This window comes from Berghia stephanieae, chromosome 3 (genome assembly GCF_034508935.2).
Source record: "Berghia stephanieae isolate SIO BIC M18660-M18661 chromosome 3, UCSD_Bste_1.3, whole genome shotgun sequence".
In the NCBI taxonomy this organism is placed as follows: Eukaryota; Metazoa; Mollusca; class Gastropoda; order Nudibranchia; family Aeolidiidae; genus Berghia; species Berghia stephanieae.
This window is the reverse complement of record NC_088362.1, coordinates 34,729,954-34,749,331: the sequence shown is the minus strand read 5'-3', so window position 1 is coordinate 34,749,331 and position 19,378 is coordinate 34,729,954. Positions and strand designations below refer to the sequence as shown.

General features: G+C 36.3%; 1 protein-coding gene across 2 annotated transcripts in view; it reads left to right on the top strand.

The window, feature by feature from the left end:
- The window catches only part of LOC144967615 (serine/threonine-protein kinase 36-like), a 54,228-nt gene that overhangs the window by 18,186 nt on the left and 16,664 nt on the right, over positions 1 to 19,378 (top strand). For both annotated transcript variants that reach the window (XM_078905122.1, XM_078905121.1), the window contains 12 exons: positions 297 to 440; positions 1,289 to 1,368; positions 4,199 to 4,298; positions 6,664 to 6,776; positions 7,404 to 7,509; positions 10,572 to 10,722; positions 11,524 to 11,657; positions 12,056 to 12,160; positions 12,907 to 13,005; positions 17,872 to 17,966; positions 18,518 to 18,581; positions 18,820 to 18,930. In XM_078905122.1, the coding sequence (XP_078761248.1) occupies positions 297 to 440; positions 1,289 to 1,368; positions 4,199 to 4,298; positions 6,664 to 6,776; positions 7,404 to 7,509; positions 10,572 to 10,722; positions 11,524 to 11,657; positions 12,056 to 12,160; positions 12,907 to 13,005; positions 17,872 to 17,966; positions 18,518 to 18,581; positions 18,820 to 18,930 (1,302 nt within the window). The remainder of the gene's footprint in view (positions 1 to 296; positions 441 to 1,288; positions 1,369 to 4,198; positions 4,299 to 6,663; positions 6,777 to 7,403; positions 7,510 to 10,571; positions 10,723 to 11,523; positions 11,658 to 12,055; positions 12,161 to 12,906; positions 13,006 to 17,871; positions 17,967 to 18,517; positions 18,582 to 18,819; positions 18,931 to 19,378) is intronic.

Here is a 19,378-nt window from a genome sequence, read left to right as displayed (position 1 = left end):
ACCCATTCACTGCTGGGTAGACAGGGGAATCAGAAAAAATCTCAACTGCACTCGGGATCAATCTCAGTCCCTTTGCTTGTAAAGCGAGTGCTCTACCAACAGGGTTATCGGGAGCCCCTCTTAAATGTTTTGGGCCTTTTTTTTTTTTTTGGTTGGTATTTTTTAAAGGGAGAGAGTAAAACCTTTAAAAGCTTATTAATAAGCTCATTATTTTAGAGTTTCTTAGTGCTTTAAATGCCACCTTTCATACGATAATTATCATTTATGATTATTCCTTATAATGACCTTATTATCAGGAGGCCGACAGTGAAGACGAATGGCAGCACCTGATAGACATTACAGACCAGGTGGATGGAGATCCTGACTACACACTACAGTTGCTGGAGAACAAGGAAGCCATTGCCAAGCTACACTCAAGACTTTGCACCAGTTCCGATCAGGTCAGAAGTCAATGGCAATTTTTTTTAAAACATTCTTTTTTTCTTTTTGTTTGTATTTTGTAATGCAATGTAATTGTAATAATTAATTGAAGCAGCACACGTAATCCAAAAAGTGCTCTAAGGAGCTACACATACAAAGATAATAGGGGGGGGGGGCGTCTTTGATTTCTTTATCTAATTTGTTCCATACTTTTGGGCCCTGACAGAGAAAGATTTTTTTCAGCTATAGATAGTTTACATTTGAGGACATTGATCAGTCAGAAATATATTAATCAATAATAAATGAATTAGTTTGTATTAAGATTAAGGAATGAGACATGTTTTGTGTTTGTTTACATCCACCCTGCCCCCCACTCCCACCTCCTGAATTTTAATATATTTTAAAATCAAAAGAAAATTATTTATGAGATGGGGGGGAAAAAGTAGATACAATGTAAAGAGTAAAACTAGTCACTTCTTTAAAAAAATTTCATAATGGATTGTTGATATTTCCGTGTTTTACAATATGTGTAATGATTATTTCATCCTATTTGCGCACAGAGATATTTGATCATGAGGGTTGCAAGGTGCAATATAAATGTTTACAATCTTTATTATTACTAGTATTATTGTTATCATTATTATCATCATCATCGTCATCATCATCATCAACATCAACATCATCATCATCATCATCATCACCCTCGTCATTAGTATTATTATAATGAAGTTTAATGTATGGAAACAAAATTAATTCATTCTACTCATCAACGAGATAATCTGAAATAGCAAAAAAAAAAAAACAACTAATTTTATCAAAGAAATATTATACCAATATTCTCAAAACTAATAAAACTTCTTTCCATTAGGTGAGATCGTGTATGCTGGAGGGGGCATCCAAGTTGAGAATGGTTCTGCGTGTCATCACTAACATTGTAACTCTTAAGTGGTAAGTGTGTGTGTGTGTGTCAGGACTTTGTCTTTCTCTCTTCAATTGTTGTTTTTATCACACATTTAAAATTGAGAATGGTTCTGCGTGTCATCACTTACATTGTAACTTTTAAGTGGTAAGTGTGTGTGTGTGTGTGTGTGTGTCAGGACTTTGTCTTTCTCTCTTCAGTTGTTGTTTTTATCACACATTTAAAATTGAGAATGGTTCTGCGTGTCATCACTTACATTGTAACTCTTTAAGTGGTAAGTGTGTGTGTGTGTGTGTGTGTCAGGACTTTGTCTTTCTCTCTTCAGTTGTTGTTTTTATCACACATTTAAAATTGAGAATGGTTCTGCGTGTCATCACTTACATTGTAACTCTTTAAGTGGTAAGTGTGTGTGTGTGTGTGTGTGTGTGTCAGGACTTTGTCTTTCTCTCTTCAATTGTTGTTTTTATCACACATTTAAAATTGAGAATGGTTCTGCGTGTCATCACTTACATTGTAACTTTTAAGTGGTAAGTGTGTGTGTGTGTGTGTGTGTGTGTGTGTGTGTCAGGACTTTGTCTTTCTCTCTTCAGTTGTTGTTTTTATCACACATTTAAAATTGAGAATGGTTCTGCGTGTCATCACTTACATTATAACTCTTTAAGTGGTAAGTGTGTGTGTGTGTGTGTGTGTGTCAGGACTTTGTCTTTCTCTCTTCAGTTGTTGTTTTTATCACACATTTAAAATTGAGAATGGTTCTGCGTGTCATCACTTACATTGTAACTCTTTAAGTGGTAAGTGTGTGTGTGTGTGTGTGTGTCAGGACTTTGTCTTTCTCTCTTCAGTTGTTGTTTTTATCACACATTTAAAATTGAGAATGGTTCTGCGTGTCATCACTTACATTGTAACTCTTTAAGTGGTAAGTGTGTGTGTGTGTGTGTGTGTGTGTGTGTCAGGACTTTGTCTTTCTCTCTTCAATTGTTGTTTTTATCACACATTTAAAATTGAGAATGGTTCTGCGTGTCATCACTTACATTGTAACTTTTAAGTGGTAAGTGTGTGTGTGTGTGTGTGTGTGTGTGTGTGTCAGGACTTTGTCTTTCTCTCTTCAGTTGTTGTTTTTATCACACATTTAGAGTTGAGAATGGTTCTGCGTGTCATCACTAACATTGTAACTCTTAAGTGGTAAGTGTGTGTGTCAGGACTTTGTCTTTCTCTCTTCAGTTGTTGTTTTTATCACACATTTAGAGTTGAGAATGGTTCTGCGTGTCATCACTAACATTGTAACTCTTAAGTGGTAAGTGTGTGTGTCAGGACTTTGTCTTTCTCTCTTCAGTTGTTGTTTTTATCACACATTTAAAATTGAGAATGGTTCTGCGTGTCATCCCTTACATTGTAACTTTTAAGTGGTAAGTGTGTGTGTGTGTGTGTGTGTGTGTGTGTGTGTGTGTCAGGACTTTGTCTTTCTCTCTTCAGTTGTTGTTTTTATCACACATTTAGAGTTGAGAATGGTTCTGCGTGTCATCACTAACATTGTAACTCTTAAGTGGTAAGTGTGTGTGTCAGGACTTTGTCTTTCTCTCTTCAATTGTTGTTTTTATCACACATTTAAAATTGAGAATGGTTCTGCGTGTCATCACTTACATTGTAACTTTTAAGTGGTAAGTGTGTGTGTGTGTGTGTGTGTGTGTCAGGACTTAGGACTTTGTCTTTCTCTCTTCAGTCGTTGTTTTTATCACACATTTAAAATTGAGAATGGTTCTGCGTGTCATCACTTACATTGTAACTCTTTAAGTGGTAAGTGTGTGTGTGTGTGTGTGTGTGTGTGTGTGTCAGGACTTTGTCTTTCTCTCTTCAGTCGTTGTTTTTATCACACATTTAAAATTGAGAATGGTTCTGCGTGTCATCACTTACATTGTAACTCTTTAAGTGGTAAGTGTGTGTGTGTGTGTGTGTGTGTGTCAGGACTTTGTCTTTCTCTCTTCAATCGTTGTTTTTATCACACAATTAGGAATCCAGGATAATCCTCTTTATTTGCAATTTCACCACTTTTCAAAATCTGGTTTTCTGTATGATTAAGTTGTCACCTATAAAAATTGATAGTTTTCTTTTGTTAAGTTGTGAAGTTTGTTTGTTTTATTTCTTTTTTGTTTTTTTTTTGGTCATTTTTCTCGTTCAATGTTTATGCTATAAGACATTCACAAAGTGATTTTTATGGATCTATTTGGTTTATTACAGATATGTTGCATTTTGATGTGGAACTATATAACGAAACATATTTGCCATATATTTTCGAGAGTCCCCTTTTTGTTAAGGTATCTATAGTATATCATAGCCACCAGGTTTATGCCAAAAAAGTGGAATTGTTCACTTTCTGGGGTTTTGCAAGCTTGTATGTGATGTCAATGAGATCATAAGCATAGTGGCTGTTAAGGTATGCGTACATAAAAATATTGAGATCTGGCTGGTTGAATGTGTTGGTCGCAGTATGGGAATTGGGGAATGTTATTCTCCACTTCATATTTAGTATTTACTTTATTCTACGGCAGTAAGAGTTTTCTATGAAGAATATAACAAATGTATTTTATGGTTTCAATTATTCTATTGTCTGTGTTTTTTTTTTATCAGACTTTTTTTTGAGTGAATGTTGTTACATAAGGTGTAGACTTTTTTTTCTCAGTCTTCCTCTCAGGGGAGAGGGGGTGGGGCAGGGGGGGGGGGGGGGGGCTGATAGTACACTTTATTCACCTCTTGGCGTTGGCAGCTCTGATGTATCATGTACTTGAGTGAACATTGTATATTTATGTTTTTAAATATGAATTCCTTCAAGGTCTCACATTCCAATTCTTTTCAACATTTTAGTGAAGTGAAGATGATCGTGGCCTTCTGTAATGCTGTGGAAATCCCAGATAAGCTACTGGATTTGTTGCAAGACGTGTTGAAGGACGTTAATATCAAACAGGTAAAGTCTAATCGTGATGGTCTTGAGGATACACCAGACAAAGTGTGGAGCAGGCACTGACATGTGGGGCTATGCGGTCCAGTGGTATGACACTCACCTTTGGATTGGAAGGTCCACGGTTTGAGATCCACTCTGAGCAGTGCATAGTTGAGTCCTTGGAAAAGGCTATTTACTCACATTCTCTCACCCACTCAGGTGTAAAATGACAGCGTTGTTTCTGTCACAAAATATTGTAATATTGACTAACAGACATCACGTCTCTTCCTACATGTTAAGTGTTGCTGTTAACTAGAATGCCCTTGTAAAGTACTTTGGGGCATATTAGTGGTTATTGCACAAAATAAGCACTCTATTTACATCAATTATGATGAAAAATAATGAGAATAAAGAAGTACCAGATGAAAACAGAGAATGAAAATTTCAATGCAAGGGTGAAAGTTGTCCTGATAATCCTAGAAATGAAGTGAGTAGGAAAGTGCCAGAAGACAATAGAGAATAAAAATTTTGCAGTGGTGATGGAGGCTTGAACCTGCGACCTTACTGGTATGACAACTCCGCCTGGCCGGGGAGAGCGTGGCTCTACCGTATGAGCTATCCATCACTCCCCACACTCTCCCCGGCCAGGTGGAGTTGTCATACCAGTAAGGTCACAGGTTCGAGCCCCCATCGCCACCCAAAAAAATTTGATTCTATATTGTCCTTCTCATTTCATTTCTTGTTATTATCAACATAAGTGCCTGCTCCACCCACTTTCCTTTCCAGAAACTGTGATTTTTTAATTAAAAAAAAAATACAAATCTGTGCCAGGATTTTATTTATTTTTTCCTTCCCTGGGGATCGGCTGTGAGAAAATTAGCAGAAAATAAGCTATGTGACTAAAATTGCCATGCTTTGAATCTTGTCACATTGGGGGATCTGAATTTACCAGGGGGAGGTTCAGGGAATTTGATTGACCTCAACTTTCAGCCCTGTATCCCAGTGTAGCGTGAAATGGACAATAGCAATTGCTTGCTACCCTTTGGATAGGACCCTGGTCTATTGTAAAGTACTTTCCTCCAGATCTAACAGACCCAGCTACCCAATCACTGCTAGGTGGGCAGGAGGTCCAAACCTGAAACGTAACTATTATGACACAACTACGTGGCCTAGTAGGAGAGAGGAGTCAGCATCTTATTGGAAGTTCAGTGATTACATATTGGTTTTCTAACTTCTTTCTCTCAGCTAGGTGGTGGGTGCCATACTATTTGGGCCTAGGGATTGACACCCCAGGTACCATGATATTTTTATTACCCATTTTCGAGTGGCACTCTTTTCCTTCTTTTTTTTTTTTTTTCTTTTTTCTTTTTTTTTTTTTTTTTGTTTAACCTATGCCAGGAATTATTTTTTTCCTTCCCAGGGAACCGGTTGGGAGAAATTAGAAAAATAACCCTGTTCCTAAATTGTCCTGCTATGAATCACTTCACAATGGGGGAATCTGAACTATACCAGGTCCAAGGTTTGGTCCCCGGTTACCATGATATTGTTTTCATTCTCCCTTTTCTTGCGACACATTTTCTATTCTCTTTATCTCTTGTCATTAGAGACACCAGTCATGTGACTTTTGATGAGAGTGGAGCAACATTTAACATGAAGGACGGGACATGACACCTATTAGGCAATATTACAAAAAATTTTCAGAGACAACGCTGTTAATGGGCAGGTACTCATTTTACACCTGAGTACGGTGAGAGAATGTGAGTAAAGAGCCTTTGCCAAGGACTCAACTATGGGCTGAGCAAGGCTCGAATCCAGGACATTCTGATCCAAAAGCGAGTGTCTTACTACAAGACCACATAGCCGCACATTTTTATTGATATAAAGTGGTCTTTCAGGGCCAAAAGGCCCACGGAGCCAGAGTTGATTCCGGTTTCTCTAATGTGAAATGTACAAAAGCAATTGCTTTCTATCCTTTGGATAGGACATGCTTATCTCAAAGTACTATCACTGCTGGTTGGACAAGGGGAAGGGGGGTTCAGAAAAAAAAAAAATCGACTGCACCAGGGGATTGATCTTAGTCCCTTTGCATGTACGACAAGTATTCTACCAACTGAGCTATCAGGACCCCCTATAATGATATCAACATAATGATATTTCATTGTTTTATAATTATCATTGAGCAACAATATTTAAAGGATAGTTTTACTAAAATTGCCCTTCTTGTCAGCCATCTCTAATTGTTTCGGGATTTTTGTTTTGTTTTTTTTTTTAATGTTTTGTTTTCATTTAATTTATTCTTTTGTTGTTGTCGTTGTTGTTGTTGATATTAGAATTATTTTAAAAAGGTAAATATTTCACAATAGTCAAATTGCTGTCCATTGATTTCCAGCAACCTTGGGCTCAACAAATAATGATTGACTTGGTGATCACAATCAACGCTTACTTTGCCAGTGAAATCTCGTGGACCGACTGGTCTCAAGCTGATCCCAAAGACAAGCAAGTGTAAGTATCCTTACAATCTTTTAATGATTCATATATAAATTTTTTTTTTTTAAGTTGAGCTTTTAAAATAGCACAATATCCACTAAACATGCTCAAAGCGCTTTACAAGTGGAATCCGGTGGAAATGTTTTCTTTCTGGCGGAGACTAAATTGTCAATGACCATGTACTCCTTTTACACCTGAGTAAAGGGTGAGAGAATGTGATTAAAGAGCCTTTTCCAAGGACTCAACTATGCGCTGTAGAAGACTCAATCCCTGGACCTTTTGGTTCGAAGGTGAATGTCATACCACTAGACCACATAGCCGTACACATCATTCCTAGTCAAATAATCAGAGCTTTTTATCTTTGCAGCCTTGTGGTCTTGTGGTATGACACTCACCTTTGGACCAGTAGGTACCTCGTTCAAGTCCTGCTTTTTGAAAAAGCCTTTACTCACCACATTCAAGTGACTTGGGACCCCTTGTAAATTGCTTTGGGCACATTTAGAGGATTTTGCGTGATATAAATGCTTAAGTTTTTTCGGTGTTTTTTTTTTTTTGTGGGTTTTTTTTTTTTTGTTGTTGTTTGTTTGTTTTTTTAAATCTGACACCAGCAATATTGATACTTGTTAAACTTACCGTTTGCAGTGTGACCCGTTACAAGAATGCTGTACACACGTTCTGGGATCTTGTGCCTAGGTTGATTGCAGAAGAAGCAGATGAAGACTTGAGACTGAAAGAACAAACCTGCTTAGTAAGGATGACTTTTTATATATTTACTACATGACAGGCCATTTTTTATTATTATTTTTTTCAAATAGTCAATTATTAATGTTAATAAATATGTCAAACTGTAAGAATTAACACAGGATGAATGTTATAAAAAAAAAATGTTTGTCATTTTATCCAATTGAATTCGTATATCTGGCAATCAAATCTTGTCCTAGACTAAAGTGATTGGTGGGGACAAATGGTTGCCTTATGGATGAGAAAATTTATAGGTAAATTTCACTAGTCTCTAAGATAGCAGGGGTCCTGATAGTTCAGTTGATAGAGCACTCGCTTCACACACAAAGGGACTGAGATTTATCTCGGGTGAAGTGGAGTTTTTTTTTTTATCTGAGCCCCTTTTCCACCCTATAATGATTGGGTAGCTGGGTATGTTTGGGTCTGATGGAAAGTATTTTTCGATAGACTAGTGTCCTATCCGAATGGCAGCAAGCAATTGCTATTGTTGGTTTCACACTATAGAAACTGGGATAAACTCTGTCTTCATGGACTGAATGGCTTTGAAGGATTACTACTACCCCCAAGGAAGCAACTCTCGTGATTTAGAAAGGCAGTCACAATGACATTTTACATACTCTGATTAGTTTGCGCTAGTGTGTAAACAAGGCCTACCTTTTATACATATAAAATAGACACATGTTGCTTACCATTCAACTCAGAAAAACACATTAATGCAGATTATTTTTTAAAACTCCTACGACAAAGACATGAACGAAGTTGATGTCACTCAGGTCTTTGTTATTGTTTTTTGCCATCCATGTTTATGAGTAATTTTCACTAAACTGTATTAACTAGACTACAAACATTCAAGGTTACACATCTTTTTGTGTGTTGGTCCATTATATTTCAGGATGGCAATGTTGTGAGTTTGTTAGCCACTGTCTATAGACATGAACGATTATGTCACCTGTCAAAATACAGCATTTTCATTGGCTGGTTTTACTGAATAATTCTATTCATAATTCATTCATTGCCAACCATTCTCCTCCTCCATGTTAATCTGTCTTCAGAGCATCTAATGTATTCTGTGTTTGTGTTTATTAAAGAGGGATCTTGACCTACAATTAGAATTTTTTATAAATCTAGAGCATTTATATAGCGCAATATCCACTAAACCTGCTCAAGGCGTTTTACAAGGGGTCCCTGATCAACAGCAACACGTAACATGTAGAACTAAACATGACGCCTGTTAGGAGATATTACAATTTTTTTCCGACATAGACAACGTTGTTAACGGCTAGGTACTCATTTTACACCTGAGTATGGTGAGAGAATATGAGTAAAGAGCCTTTTCCAAGGACTCAACTATGCGCCGAGTGAGGCTCGAACCAGAACTTTATTCAAAAGTGAGTGTCATACCACAAGACCACATTGCTGCACAAGAGTATTTTCTTAGAGTTAAAATGATACGAAGCTGCTAGACACTGTGGACTGTAAAAAGAAAAACAACAATGAATTTAACAACTACAAAAAAGAACTAAATACCAAACACAGAATGTTTCAGGTTCAAACTCCTGCTTCAGCCAACATCAACAATAATTAAAACATACATACATTACTTAAAGGTAAGTTTAGATTTTAAGTAATGTATTAATGTTTTAATTGGGTTTTTTTTTGTTGTTGGAGAAGGGTTTTGAGCCTGAAACATTCCGTGTTTTGGTAATTTTTTTTTCTTTTTTGAAGCTGTTAAATTAATTTTTGTTTATTTTTAGAGTTGAATAGTTTGTAATTGAGGCCCTCAGTATATTTCTTGTTCCAAATAAGAACACAAATTACAATAACCAGCAGATTCCTTATGTTTTGTCTCTAACTGTTGAATTCTTTAAGCGGCTTTGTGGTCTTTTGGTATGACACTTGTCTCCAGACCTGTAGGTCCCTGGTTCGAGTCCTGTCTTTGGCAGTGCAAAGTGAAGTCCTTGGAAAAGACTCTTTACTCCCTACCAGCCATAGGATTATTTTCACATCCGTAACGATGCGACCAACAATTTTCTCAATCCTATTTCTTTTGTACATTACAAAATTTAAATAAATATTTTTTTTAGTTATAGCTGTAAAAACCTGGCACTGTGTTGTAGTGCTGAACAATATTCTGAATAGAATGTACTTGTTGCTCTTTTTCTGTTTGAGTAGGAAAAAATATGTTTTTATAGTGGGTGGGTGTGAATTCTGAAAATGGCTGGTATGGAGAGAGTTAAACATGTTTAGTTTATTTTGCCTTTATAAAAGCTTAGATATTTGGGAGGGATGGGGGGAGGGGGGGAGGGTTGTTGGTCTGTTTAAGAAATTAACCCCCGATCCTCGACCGCTGTATAAACGTAACACACCATTCCCAACTCACTTACGCCGCAGTCGTTTAAGTGTAACACACCTTTTCCAAGTGACACGGGCATCAGTTGTAACAGACCCGACCTTGATTCAGTAAAAATTCCATTGTGTTCTTTATGAAATAAAAGCCGAAGTTTGATTGGTTGATATTATTAGTTTCAGCCAATCAGCAGTTTATTTAAGCTGTTTGGGTTGAGTATGAAGCTAGTTTTTGACGTAAGAAATGACGCGATCAAACCCGAGTGACGCTATATGTTAGCTACGTCATTCAAACTTGCTAGGCAAGTACTGGGAACCGGTCGTTATTTCCGGTTAACCCCAATGCGGTACTAGAGTTAAGGCGCGGGCACCACTGTAAGATAAAGAATTGAACAAGTGTGTATGAAAGTTGCCAGATAAAGCAAGAAAGAAAAATACAAGAAAAAAAAACTATCCAAAAAAATCAGTCCACCTTGACTGGGGTTTTGAACCTCAGACCTTCTCTCTACTGGCGGCAATCAGAAGGTCTGAGGTTCGAACACCATTCAAGGTGGACTGATTTTTTCTTGGGATCGTTTTTTTTTCTTGTATTTTTCCTTCTTGCTTTGTCTGGCAACTTTCATACACACTTGTTCAGTTCTTTTGTTTGTCTGTTTGTTTGGAGGAGAGGAAGGGTTTCATAAGTTAGTTCAATCATATTGTTTTTTTATTCCACCCCACCAGTGTATCACATATTTGAGTGAAGTCGCAGACAGAGGCAAAGTGGACGACGGAGACAAGTATTACCAGTCACTCATCTCTAAACACAGAGACAGCGTCATTGCAGTTTTCTACGCTACCAGAGGGGACCCGGTCGTGTTGGAAAAGCTTGCAGGTATGAGTCTTATACAGACTGAAAGTCCTTGGAATCCATCGTCGTTTTGTCATGGTTTTTGTGGCATGAAGCAAGATGGTTGTGTGAATTAGCTATTCCACCTTCATTGAGGGGACCCAGGTTCAATACACTATAGGCATCTCATTTTTTTTTCCTTGAACAAGAAACTTGGACCCCATTACTCATTTTGCACCACTTTACTGCTTCTGATGTGCGGCTTTGTGGTCTTGTGGTATGACACCCGCTTTCAGATCGGAAGGTCCTGGGTTCGAGCCTTGCTCAGCGCATAGTTGAGTCCTTGGAAAAGGCTCTTTAATCACATTCTCTCACCATACTCAGGTTAAAATGAGTACCTGACTTGAGTACCTAACAGTGTTGTCTTTGTTGGAAAAATGAATATATCAGCTATACGTGGCAAAATCCATTTCTCTTGTCCTACTCCTCTCCCTCCGACTTCCTGTTGTTATTTTCTTTAAAAAAAGAAGTAGTCCTTCAGAGCCAATCGGCCCATGGAGCCAGAGTTCATCCCGGTTTCTGTCACATGAAATGGACAATAGCAATTGCTTGCTACCCTTTGGATAGGACGCTAGTCTATCACAAAGTACTTTCCACCAGATATAACAGACCCAGCTAACCAATCGATGCTGGGTGGACATGGGGGTCAGAAAAAAATCAACCCGGGATCGATCAAGGTCCCTTTGATTGTGAAGCGAGTGCTCTACCAACTTAGCTATCGAGACCCCCTATTTTCTAAAACAAAGCATAATATATTTTACATTTTATCTCCAATGCATTTCACAGTCTTAGCAGAGGGAAATGTAGACAGTGCCACTGAGAGAATGGAGCAGATGATTCTCCAGGCTATCGCTTGTCTTGCCTCTGTCACGTACACTCCACAAGAATCATCTCATGTCTGTAAAGTCGGCAAGACTAAGGTAAGTATCCAGTTATCTAAATACAACACCCAAGGTCATCGAAATTTTTTTTTTTTTTGGAGAGGTGAGAGAGAGAGAGAGAGAGAGAGAGAGAGAGAGAGAGAGAGAGAGAGAGAGAGAGAGAGAGAGAGAGAGAGAGAGAGAAAGAGTGAGGGGGATGAGGAAGAGAGAGAGGGATGGAGGGGGGGGGAAGAAAAAGGGAGAGAGAGAGGTGGATGAGGAGGAGAGAGAGGTGTGGATGAGGAGGAGAGAGAGAGGTGGATGAGGAAGAGAGAGAGAGAGGAGGGGGAAGAAAGGAGGGAAAGAGAGATTTTGTGATATAAATCATGCATCAAAATACAATTTAAGATTAAATATTTTCATCTACACATGAGATATTTGTCATTTATTTCCACCAGATGGCTGCATTCCTAGCTGAAACTCTATCTCGCTCCAAGGACGGATTGAGTGATGAGTTTTTACTCCTCTTGAGACATTCCATGCACTGCAGCAGCGTCCTTAAGGTGGGTTTGAAGATGTTGCTGCTTGAAGCACAAAGAAATTAATAATAATAGGATATTGAATGGAAGCTTCAATTTAACAACCCTGCCTAGTACAACGAAAAATTCGTAGAAATACGAATTTTCGTCTTCAACTAGTGAACTGTATTCACCTCTTTGACTCAATAAATCTTGTTGAAAGGGAAAGTTTGATGCTTAGAATCTATATTTAGGACATAGGAACATTTTTTAAATCTTAGGGGCGTTTTTTAATCTTACTAAAGGCAAATTATTTATTTATAAAGCTATTTAAAGTGACTTTTATATTTTTTTTTACCTTGGAAACTACGAATTTTTGAAATTTCAAAGGCAGCTCTGATTAAATAAACGAAAACAGATAATGTGGACATTTCGGGTTTCCCCTTTATCAACAAAACACGATGAATGAAACACTAAAGATGAATGCATAACTTTTGAGAAAAAAAATTATACAAATGACCAATATTCATTTATTTTTAACTTTCATATTAATTCGAAAGGCTCAGTAATAGCAAAATTAATGAAAATCCTGTCAAATGTACATGTCGACACATCTGAAAGTGTAACTTAGTGTGTTGGACATATTTGTCCGACGCATCTTCAATGAGCTATGAATGTAAAAGATTTGAATTAGTCAAGTAGTTGTAAAAGAATGTTAAAATTATGTATTAAGACAGTCAAAGTCATGTTGGAATGTGTTTTCTATCGGATGGTCATCTATCTCCCCACAGGTCGTCTACTCATGTTGTCAAGCTTCTACAGAATTTTGTGCTCAACTCAACGCCAGGTCTGAACATGTGGATTCACTCATGGGCATCATTTTGGGGAAAGTAAGGGACTGGATTTCATTTCATAGAGTAACGAAATGGTCATATATCAGAAGTGATTAATATAGATATGGATTGATGCGATACTAGGTATTGATCAAGTACAAGTTTTATTGTTTGGAGTCAGAGAAAAATGATAGATAGAAATTTGACAGTGATCCAGTTCAGACCCATATCACACAGAATGGCTTTTTACTCAGAATCTCTCACCGTATTCAGGTATGAAATGAGTACCGAGTACCTAGTCAGTAACAGGTTTGTCCACCATGTCAAATTTTTCAGTGTTTGTCAGGGGCACTATCATCTATTGACTGTTAAAACTTCGCACCCACATACATGCTAACACGCGATCTTGCTAAATTACACACTTACTTACTTGCACATGTGTACATGTCTTTTATTGTTACTCTTATAATGTTTAGATATTTTTCTCCAATCAAGATGGTTTGACAGTGTAGCGATTAAGCGGAAAAGGTGTGCGATTAAATGGGGTGATTATATAGAAAAATTTTGTTTTTTTGGAATGTGTAGCATATAAGCGGGGTGTGCAATTAACCAATGTGCGATTAAACGGAATTGACTGTACAAGCAAAAAGTCATCCCAAAAGTTCACCTGCCTCAACTGGGGGATTGAACATCAGACCTTTTGATTACCAATCAGACATATCATGATTATACCTCAGAGATTACTCCAGTCCCTTGATCAGTGAGAGATTAATAATCACTAGTTGATTATATGGGAGCTGGTAAAATAATTTTTTTTTGGTCTTCTGACTTTGAATAATTTTTTTCTTCACTTTATTATCATCCTCTCGCATTAAACCCGGGACCAAATCGATAGATCCAAGCAGATTGTGTGGATATTCTGAAAGCCGATAGCAGAAATAAGGGAAATATATCCAGGATGTTCAGCAGTAGAAACAGTTGTGAAGAAATCCACAAAGATGATTCACCGTTCCCATACAAGCTTACCTCTTGTTACTGTCATCAAGTGGTAAATTGTTTCAAATGTGACCCAACTCCCATTTACCATTTGTTACTGTAATCAAGTGGTAAATTGATTTAAATGTGACTTAACTCCGATATACCATTTGTTTCTGCCATCAAGTGGTAAATTGTTTCAAATGTGACCCAACTCCCATTTACCATTTGTTACTGTCACCAAGTGGTAAATTGTTTCAAATGTGACCCAACTCCCATTTACCATTTGTTACTGCCATCAAGTGGTTAACTGATTCAAATTTAATTCCAATAAATTACCTCTTGTTGCTGCCATCAAGTGGTAAATTGTTTCAAACGTGACCCAACTCTTATTTACCTCTTGTTACTGCCTTCAAGTGGTAAACTAAAACTGATTCAAATTTAATTCCTACATAATTACCTCTTGTTACTGCCAACAAGTGGTAAATTGTTTCAACTGTGACTTTACTCCTGTTTACCTCTCGGAACTGTCATCAAGAGATAAAATGTTTCAAATGTGACTAAATGCCTGTGACAATCTCGTATTATGCTGGGGAGAAGGAGATCAGTTTACGATGTTTCCTAATTTTTTAAAAAGAAAATTTAGTAAAAACATAAATTTGACTAACTTCATTTTAAAAAGAAAAGAAATTTTACAATAACTTCAATTTTTATCATTTAGGTTTTCCCTTCTAATATCACTTTGTAACGGATGGGTCATTCATTATATTAACCCAGTTTGTTTTTTTGTGTGTGTGTGTGTGTGTGGTTTTTTTTTTTTTTTGACAACCTGTGTTAACCCTTTATATGCAGAGATAGAGTAGAGTTCAGCCCAGCCCAACCCAAACATCTTTCTTAACTATTTTCACCACGTGAGCATAGTCTTTGTCATGATGAACCGGAACACAGGCTTTCATGAGCCTGTTTGTCCGTGTAAAAATAAAATTAAAAGTGTTGTTTGTTTTTTTAACGTGTATAATGAATTTAGTAAGGCCTACACATATATCCCTTTAGATAACAGGAGAAATTTTGATTTTCAAGAAATTAAATCTTGTCTTTGGAGAATTGAAAAAAAAAACAGAGATCATTTATGACCCACCATCTCAAAATGGTGTTTGACCAAAGGGGCGAACGAGGTGCTGAAATTTGAATCAGGAAATGAAAATCAGAAACTTTGTTAAAGTTTTTGGTCTTTATTGAAAACAAAATGAATTAAGTTTATTGAGCTACAAAAGACTAGAATTTTTTAAATATTTAATTGCTTTATTTTTATATTTTGATTTTTTGACATTTGGTTGAATGGAACATAATACCAGATTACAAGGGTGGGTCACATTTAACTCTCTTTAGCAGATGGTGAATGGAAAATGGTTAGATTTAGCCATTCATGGGAACTTGATTTGAAATTCCTAACATCGCCTCAAGGAGTTGTATCACAAATACTGTTCCAATTTTATTTATCCAAGTTAACAATTTTGAAGGTTCAGAGATTTCATATTGTTATTGTTCATGTTTGAAGAATTTGGTGACAGAAATTATCCAAAATTATTTTTGGTTTGTTTTATGGCTTTTCAAGAGAAATTTTGACTATTATCTAGTGTATTGTGCGTATGTTTGTGTGTTTGTTATTGTATGATTTTGTGTGTGCGTATCTGCATACTTGTACATATCTTTGTATCTGTCCTAATTCAAGCTTTTTTTTTTTTAACCTGGATGAAATGTTCATTCACTATTATAATAAATACTTGACAAATTCATTATCTAAAAAGTCTTTCTGTATAAAATATATATGATAGTTAGTTTTACATTTTATTTTTTTTTCACTCAAACTTTTATATTAGAAGTTTCCTTCCACCCTTTTTATTGTTTTTGTCAATACATTTTAAAGAGTTACATATTTTATATTACAATTCAACTGGTAATGTCAATGGAATATTTTGTTTTGTGTTTGAGTAATCAAGCAAGTTGTATTCAAAGTTATATAAACTTTGATAGGTGATAATGAGAACAAATTTGCTTAATTGCTTGTTGTTTTGTCCAATTTACAGGATTTTTGCTGTACTCAAATTTCTGTACTGAATCAGGATGAAGTGATTATATAAAAACGGGTAACCAAGAACAAGGTTATAATATAGGCTGTACTAAAATGTAGCAATGACTATCCCGCACAAATCTTTGGGCCTCTTTTTTGCTCACGAAGTGCCCAAATTCGCAGCAAAAGATGGGACGAAGCCGTTTCGTATATGCTATTTTAAAAAATTAATTACGACGCTGTTTATCGATGAATATGACTGAAAGTTGGCACACAGTAGAAAAAAGGTCATTTTAGATTGTGTCAAGCGACAAAACTCGTGCGATTACCAGACGACCGTTAAAAATAGATTTTTACTCTTTGGAGTAAAATATTTCTAAAACTACCGGGCGTGTAGGTTTTGTCGCTGACAAGGTAATACATGAATATTTCTTCTTTTTGGTTGTAAAATTTCATATGAATATGACTAGTACTTTTCCCGTATTTTACAAAACACCATCCTAATTTACTCTTCATTCATATAAGACAAAGCCATTTTGCCCCCCTACAACCCGAATCACAAGTTCAAAATGATTTGGCATTAAACTGAGCAGCTGAGCGGGTCGTGGCAAAGCGCTTTCTGATTGGTTGACCTCGTTTTAAAGTTCATGACTAGTCAAAATGTCTGCTCGGTCTCACTGGCAGAGGGGTGTTTATCGTCTGCCATTGCGTTTGGGTTCAATAAACAGCTGACAATTTGACTGTTTAATTTACAAGAATTTAAGAAATTATAATGTTAAAAGTTTTCGATTGCAATAGGATCTCCAATCTCAGCGTGGATTTAATTATTGTGTTCCAAGTCACGTTCCATCAGTAACCTTTGTCCCCTTGTCCAATTTCTCTTTTCCTTCTATATTTCTTTCGTTTATGTATGCAATCTCCCCCCCCCCCCCCTCTCTCTCTCTCTCTCTCTCTGTATGTGTGTGTGTGTGTATGTGATATATACTCATTTCTTAATATATTTCTGTGTGTGTGTTATACTATTTTTTCTCTCTCTCTCTCTCTCTCTCTCTCTCTCTCTCTCTCTCTCTCTCTCTCTCTCTCTCTGTGTGTGTGTGTGTGTGTGTTATATACCATCCAGCTCTAAAATTATATAAGTTAGAACTCTTCTAATGTTTTCATCATATTCTCTATCAAATTTGCCATAAAACTGCCAAATTTCAATCTTTTAATCCACTTATTACGCAAGATACAACCAAAGGTCGAAAAAAATGCCGAAAAAGAGTCCCATATTTTCGCGTTTTTTTCCTCTTTGCGGGTCATCCAAATAAATGACACCTTTGAAACTGCATAACTTGTTGATTTATGAATGGATTTTCAAAATTCAAAAACATTTTTACTCAGTGGAGATAGGGCTTTGATTTCAGACAAAAATTTTCCTCAAAAAGAGAAAAAAACATTTTTCATAGTCATTGATATAAAATGACACCTCTCCAATTACTTGTGCTGTTTGTACGGCTAGTGGTCTAGTGATATGACACTTGCCTTCGGATCGGAAGGTCCTGGTTCAACTCCTGCTCTGAGCAGTGCATAACAGGAGTCATATCTCATCCTACTTGTTAATCGTTGCTGTTGGCTAGGGACCATTGTAAAGCGCTTTAAGTTAAGTGGATATTGTGCTGTATGAAAGCTCAAGTTTTTATTGTTTCTGTTTTTAGAAGTGTTGAAAATATTTGCTTTCACAGATAATCAAGAAATAATTGTCAATACATTCAACATGGTTAATAATTGACGATGAATTTGATGTAAATTTTTTAATTGATGAGAATGTTCATTGTTAAGACTTATACTTTCTTGAGACAGGTTTTGACTTTTCTAAAAATTAATTTTCTCTCCAGGTAGAGATAGCAGACATGGAGATCAATACAGTCATCGAAATGGTTCTTTACACTCTAAGCGTCATTGTGATTCAAAATCAAGCCATGCCATTACCGTAAGAATCCGTATTATTTCCAGCTATAGTTGATATCCATATACTTGCATTGTTTTTGTCCCATTATTATTTGAAGATCATTGCACCAGCTAAAAAATTTAGCTAAATAGCGTCACTTGCATTATCAAATGTTGTGGCAACACTTTATTTAGTCAACAAACATTATTTATGCTGCTGTCAATTAAAAGAAAAAAAGAGACTTAGCTATGTCATATGGCTTTCTTTTGCCCTATTGTTATCATATTTTGATAATGTTTTAGTTGACAGATGTATTATGATATGTGTGCTGTATTATCCTTTATCAGTTATCGTTCTTTAATAGAGTAAAATATAAATCCAGAGGCAAATTGAGATAAAGACTTTGGAAATCTTCAATGACATAAAACAGGGATGAAACAATTTGTGAGAGGGTAAAATTCAATTCTTTTTTTTTGTTACTGTAGCTTCATATAATCTTTATTTCCATTTACCACATGAATTTGGAAATGGTATGCTACTTCACCCGTTTATTTATATTATTAGAATTGATTATTTTGTCCATTTCTTTGCAGCTTGGCCAATTCAGCTGCTCTTATGGTTGGGCTATTCCTGGACTCCACTTTAGCTAGTCATACGGTAATAACTTCCATCTTCTGTTTTGTTTTTTTTATCCTTTTTTTGGGGGGGTTTCTTTTGACATATCTATACATTACTAATGATCTCATGTATATTTTATCTGCTAAACAAAAACTTTTCTTGACTTTTAAAACCTTCGCATCAATATCAGAGTACATTATACTTCCTTCCCTCATTTTTTTGTTTTTTTTGTTTTCATATTAATTTTTGAAGTTGTTTTATTTTCTGTCATCAACAGGCTGCAGCAGCTCTCCTGTTTAGTCAAATGGTGACATGTGGTGTCAATGCTGAAGTCCAACCTTTTGAAATGCTTCAGGCTTGTCTCGCTGTTTTTACAGACCTTGACCAGGTATCTGAATCTGAATGTTACTCGAAGTCGATTCAAAATTCGGAGTATTTGTATTCAAGACCTGAGACAGTTGATGATTGGTGTGGCCATTGTTAGTGTCTACACTGAAGTAGTTTGATAATCTTCCCTTGAAGGTGTCTAAATCTGTTGTGTTCACACATGATTCGGGAAGAGCATTCCAGTTTGTTTTTTTACAGTAATCATGATAATAATCACAGGTGGCATTTATAATTGTGCCAATCTCCACTGACAGCAGGCTCAGGTACTAACTTTGAAGCATTTCAATGACTCAACACAATTAGGCAGTGAAAAGAAATTTTTGAGTCTTTCTTTGAATCTTTCGTAGTCTGTTGTTTCTCTTGAATAGCGCTGTAAATTATTCCATGTTTATTGGTCCTCAATGTTTAGCGGATCAATTTGTTTTCAGACTGAGTTCGTGGGACAGATA